Source organism: Aulonocara stuartgranti, assembly GCF_965226115.1.
Source record: "Aulonocara stuartgranti genome assembly, chromosome: 16".
NCBI classification, from domain to species: Eukaryota; Metazoa; Chordata; class Actinopteri; order Cichliformes; family Cichlidae; genus Aulonocara; species Aulonocara stuartgranti.
The window spans coordinates 36,636,796-36,642,645 of record NC_138952.1 but is presented as its reverse complement, the minus strand read 5'-3'; the positions used below and the strand labels follow the sequence as shown (position 1 = coordinate 36,642,645).

The following is a 5,850-nucleotide window of genomic DNA, read 5'->3' as shown; positions in this document are numbered from 1 at the left end:
CTGCTCCCAGCTGTCAATGAATGGCTTTCAGGGAAACCACAGAGAGCAATGTGGTGTGTGTGTGTGTGTGTGTCACATTACAGGCAAAAATACCCATCAGCTCTGTGCGGGTGGTGCAGTGTTTTCCACACACAGGCTTTACCTCAGCGGGCTGGCCCGTTCCTAACGGCTGCACAGATATAGTCGTATTTTTTCGCTGTGACTGACTTCAAAATAAGAGCCAGGAAAACGTGTGTGTGGACGCCTACGTGTGTGAATGTAAGAACTGCAGAACGAGGAGACGTAGGGGACTCAAACCGAGGCCACGGCTGCATCTAATCTTTGATGACTCTGAACCTCAGTGGTCTGAACGTGATCTCTCTACAGATGTCAAAGCACCAGCTCAGTGCGGTCCTGTTCCATGCAGCTAATGTGACATGCGTACATACCGACTTATAGGCGTAGTATTTTTGATCGTAGTCGTGTGCTCCGATGGTTATCTCTGGCAGGAACCTGGGTATGTGGGTCAGGGTTGCCACCCTCTGTTTATCTTCTACACTGTCAAATGCAGAAAAGGGTAGAAAGCTCACGTTTGCATTCCAGTCGAAACGGTGTGTAAAATACATCCCAACACTCACAGCATCCTCATGTGGTGGTAGCTGACATCATCCTGCTCCACCCACGGCCCCTTTTCAAACTTCAAATATTCAATGTCTTCTGCCACCTGTGGACAGCGTGCGAGGCATCAGCCACTGTGTTTGTTTGGAGGTGAAGATGACATCTGCAGTTTAATCTTACCCTTTCAACATCTTGAGCCTGGGTTGCATCATAAGCCAGCAGCTCTGACGTCTCACTGAAAAGGAAAAGTGGAGGTGGGGGAGGTGGGGTGGTGTTACACAGAAACCTTCTGGGTCTTTCACACATTGCAGTGAAATTGTGTCCACTAATGCCCCCCTGCTTCCAGCTGTGGTGACAGTATAACAACAGTAATGATGTACTGAGGCTATATTACTGGAATATGAGCAAACGGTCACAGATCACTACTGAACTCAAACACCATGATGAGACGACAGGAGTCCTCCTCTCTCCCTAATATTTGACCTAATATTCCAGCTTGAATCTTTTTTGAACACAAAAACTGAATTTTGGACAGATTGGCAGAAGCATTTCTCTCCCTTTTGTGGTCTGAAACTTTTGAGTCACCTCTGGATTTGGTCTAATATACTTTTAGGTAATTATTCAACCAACACGAAAGAATTTCGTGTCTAAATGATGTTTTAGGCAGAAGACTACGCCTGTCAAAGAAACACTAGGCCGTATGCAGTTAAGCCTCTGCCTTGAAGCCAGTGTCCATCCTTATATAAAGACTCTGGTCAGATATCTAACAGCATATGTAACAATCTTACCTGATTTTGGGGAGAAACGTCTTCTTGTAGCCCTCCTCGATGCTCTTCAGATATGGCAGAGGCACATTTTGAAGGTAGGACTGAGAACAAACACATGTAAAACATAACTCACCTATGAGGTGGTTTTCTTTTTATTTTCTGCTGTTCTAATGAAACACTGAGCCGACATCCTGTCTCCCGCGGTCTAACAGAACATGTGCCTCTACCTTGGCGCTCTGCTTCAGCTTCTTCTGCACCTCCTCAGCTGGCAGGTCCACATAGATGACGAGGTGTGGCGGCAGGAACTCACAGATGCTAATGTCTTTGATCTCGTTGTAGTGCTGCACACCTGCAAAGCCACAGGTCGCACACATCATCACCATCAGGTGAAAAGTGGGGAGATGCTGCTGATTATCTGTATGTGTTGTAATACTCGCCCCCCTGCTGTTAGTGATGCAGAAGCACTTACACTCCTTCCTAATGTAGCCCTGTTTGAACATGGCCTCCAGGAAGACCACATCACTGAAGGGGGAGCGCTCCAGGACCACTCCCTGACCTAAAAAACAAAAGCCCAGGATGAAGATCTCTGCCGTACGCATCAACTGCACTGCTGAGTCAGAGATACCTGTGGTGAGCAGGTGTTCGATGGCATCAGAGTACTGGAGCAGCCTCATGTTGTACATCCACAGCTGCAGCCTGTAGCTGTTTCCATCTGCAGCTTTGGGGTCTGTGTAGAACTTCTCCAGGCTGCACATCCCATTAAAGTCGACGGGGAGCGGCTCCTTCTCCCCGGTCATCTTGTCCAGGTAGAAAGTGTCAGGCTCAGGCATGTACAGCATCCCTGCGCACAAACAAGTAGAAGCTGTTGTCTGCAGCGTAAACTCCAAGCACCATGTGCCCACTCAGTCTAAAGCTGCGTATCGCTGTGGTGGGAAAGAATCCCTGTGATTAGATAATTACCCAGTTTGTCGGCCAGTTTCTGGGCCAGCGCTCCTTTCCCCGAGGCCAGGTTGCCATCCACAGAGATGACTTTGCTGTACTGCTTTAAGCGTGGCGTGGTCCTCTCCCCCAGAGCGTAGGCCCACCAGCCATATCGCAGGCTTCTCACCGAGCTTGTATGAACGCTGGCCTGGATCATCAGAAATCAATGAATAAACCTCTAAATGATACGATGGGTTTGCTAATCACTCAAATGAACCATTATTCTATACATCGGTTGGTGTGAGTCAGTAAGTGTCTACACAAAATGAAAGAATCCAACGTGTACACATCAAAAATAAATATGTTACAAAAATGCTTCAATATGTCAACATTATATGTTTAATGAAAGCATTTTAAAGGACCCTGATATAACCAAACATGCATATCTGATTTTGCAGTAACTAACACGTGTACAGCTACTACCCTGACATAACCCCGCCCCCATCCCCACCCCTCAATGTTCACACGACTGTAGTGCAGACCTGACTCTAAAAACTGGATTAGGTACAGTAACATGCGATCAATGAGTCGATCAGTTCAATGTTGTTCTGTGTTTATTCCACCAGGTGTCAGGAGACCATCTGCTGATAGCAGGAGCATAAAGGGAGCCAACAACATTACAGCTGTGGGCTGCAGCCTGTTTGTGGTAACAGCTGTTGGGACGTTTTTAACTCAACTTGCATTAACAGAACATGTTGTCATCATCTCAGTTAATATTTCACTTGTGGTCAGCGGCGCCCAACGTGATGTATCTGCACTCACGGTGAAAACGGCGAGAAATCAGTGACCATTAAAGGCGGTCACGCCGAGCAGAAAGGACACAAGTGCAAATAAATGAGGGGATGCTGTCATTTATTGTCTTATTAATACCAATTACAGGGTTGATCATTCATTAAATGTATATTTTTCCTGTTCTATTGCATTTAGTTAGAGAAGCTGTTTAAGTGATTCCAGTCAGATCACATCAGTGCTCGGTGCTGGCAGATTTCTAAAAACCCAGGACGAGTCATCTTTAATTCTTTACAGCCATCACAAACTTTTACATGAACACGACGTATTTATTCAACTGATATAAGCACAACGAACATGTAAGCCATCTTTACACAGCTTAGTCTCCACGTATTCAGATTCTTCTAAAGTGTGGTGCAGCAGCATCCACCTCCTGTCTGCATGTGCTGAGTTCAAAGTGACGGATGTGTTTTATATTCTATCTGCAACTAAATGCACTTAAACACTAACGGATCCATCCCTGCACTACAAGATCATCCATAAACAGAGGAAATGACACGTCTATGACCGGAGCTGGTAAGGAGCATGAAGCAGCTGCACTCAGCCTCAAAAACTGTCAGGAACAAAACAACATATTAGCATCACAACATCAGCTAATACGCACTCATTTATTTAGACGAGCTGCTATTTTAGTTAGAGCTGGAAGAGCGATGTTGTTCAAATCCAGGCTGCTCCATGCAAACAGGACCAGGACGGCCACAGGTGCACGGTACACAGGTGAGTGTCAACATTAAGACCAAGCCTGTGACTGAAGGGCGGTGATGGTGGCGGCTAAGCTAAGATAGCTTGCCCTTGTGAATCAGAGTGGAGCCAAGCCGGACAGAAACCCGGCACACCGCGGGTCCTTACCTTCGGCGCCGCGGTCACTACTCTGAAAGCAGCTGCTCTCGCCGGGATAAGCAGCCGAACTGTCCTCAGGGCCATGATAACCTGTGCACAAACCCTCCGAGCTGACCCGAAAGTCTTCGCAGCCCGGTGACGGAATTATACGTCACACACGCGAGGCCTCTGGGTACTTTGGCCCGTCGCACGCATTATACGTCGCATGGATGACGTACCGTTTTTTTTCCTCCAACTTTATTTCAACAGAAACTTGAACAGCAAACATAATACACGAAGAACACGTCGCACAACTGTAGTGCAACATTATAATACAGTGGAAGAAATAGGACAGAGGCAGGCGACACATACAGAGAAAAATGAAATAAAGAGAATAATAAGGATGAGCTTTATTTGTCAGCTGCCTGCAGCTGAGATGACAGACCCAGTCACAAACGTACATTGGGCCGACAGGTCAGGCTAGGCAGCAAAAAAAGGGATAGACAGTGAAATGTGTAACATATGGGGGCAAAGTCAGGGGGGGAAAGGGGGTTTCTGCCCATGATGAAATTTTCATGGTTTTTAATGCTTTCATGTTGGGAGATGAAGAAATTTAGTCACATAAAGTTGTGTTTCTCTCCTGAAAGTGGAAACCTTTATAGATGTGGTGTTTGATTAAAATCAGATCAATGAGTCAGTATAACCAAATAACACGTTTTGGTAAAAACATACAAATTTTGATAAGATGCTGTTAGAGATGAAACTTGTGATATCTTTCCATAACAGCTGAGTGAAGGTGCCAGACCAAACAAACGTGAGCAGGTCTGGTTTGGTCGTTAACGTCAGCGTTGTTGATCGTGTCATATCACACTTTTATGTGGAACCTATATGCTGTTACTGTTGCTAATGAAACATTGTACCTGTTTACTTGTTTGTGTTTTCTTTTTACAATAAAAAGCACAAATATAAAGTATCTATAACTGTAACGGTCTCAGTAGAGATGGAAAACGTCAACAGTGACTGAGCTGAGAGAGCAGCATAAACAGAACCAAGCAAAACACAAATGCCACACACTACAAACAAATGAACACAAACCTGCAGCTCATACCAGTCAAAGCTCAGGGTCCAACACCAAACGTCTCAGTGCCAGTGTGGGAGGATTCACACTGACTGTGTTTTCTTCTGTCAGGAACCACCAGCTGTACCAGGAAAAAGAAGCTTTTCTGTCTAAATGATGAAGATAATGTAGACAGAAAAGCCGGCGTGTTGTGCAGTGTGTGTTGGGAGAAAGCAGACTGTACATATAATACTATGAGGGCCAAGGTCGCACTGCGTAACTTTGTATATGAGATGAGGAAGATAGGGAGGCGGCTCACGGACACACAGCGACTAATGTAATCAAGGTAAAAAGTAGCAGAAATCAAGTGTAGTTGAAAGAGACTTCGGTGTGTACTTCAAAGGTTACATTTGTGTTGCTTACAATGTCTCCCTTCTTAAATGTGTGATGGCTCCTTTGTCAGCTTTTATTTTTGGAGGATCAGATGTTAAAGCTTTGCTGTTAGAGAACAGCAAGAGCCTGCATTTTACAGCAGCTCGACTTTAGTCTGAGGACGACAAAGGCAGCCTGCAGGAAGGTGAGTGCAGACCCAAACAGAGGCAGCACAGCGGAGCCACCTCGTCTCCTCTGTCAGGGTTTGAGTTTTGTTTAGTCTTCCTTTCAGTTGTCACCTGTTTGTTTTCTGTGTCAGGAATTTTCTCAGGACTGAATTGGAATTTATATAATGCGGCTCTGAATAATGCCTGACATCTCACTGCTTCTTTGTAGCACATCAGTGACTCACTAATAAGGCAGGTGTAGTTGATCCGGTGTGGTGGAGATGCTGATGATTAGCCTGTC

At 45.5% G+C, this 5,850-nt stretch overlaps 1 protein-coding gene across 1 annotated transcript in view; it reads right to left on the bottom strand.

The window, feature by feature from the left end:
• Nucleotides 1-4,145, bottom strand: part of ndufa10 (NADH:ubiquinone oxidoreductase subunit A10) — a 5,065-nt gene extending 920 nt beyond the window's left edge. Inside the window, exons 1-9 of the mRNA XM_082508783.1 lie at nucleotides 3,984-4,145; nucleotides 2,325-2,493; nucleotides 1,990-2,205; nucleotides 1,834-1,920; nucleotides 1,592-1,713; nucleotides 1,386-1,465; nucleotides 778-832; nucleotides 618-703; nucleotides 429-537 (exon numbers count right to left, since the gene is read on the bottom strand). Of these exons, the coding sequence (XP_082364909.1) occupies nucleotides 429-537; nucleotides 618-703; nucleotides 778-832; nucleotides 1,386-1,465; nucleotides 1,592-1,713; nucleotides 1,834-1,920; nucleotides 1,990-2,205; nucleotides 2,325-2,493; nucleotides 3,984-4,058 (999 nt within the window). The 5' untranslated portion in view covers nucleotides 4,059-4,145. The remainder of the gene's footprint in view (nucleotides 1-428; nucleotides 538-617; nucleotides 704-777; nucleotides 833-1,385; nucleotides 1,466-1,591; nucleotides 1,714-1,833; nucleotides 1,921-1,989; nucleotides 2,206-2,324; nucleotides 2,494-3,983) is intronic.
• Nucleotides 4,146-5,850: the final 1,705 nt, after the last annotated feature.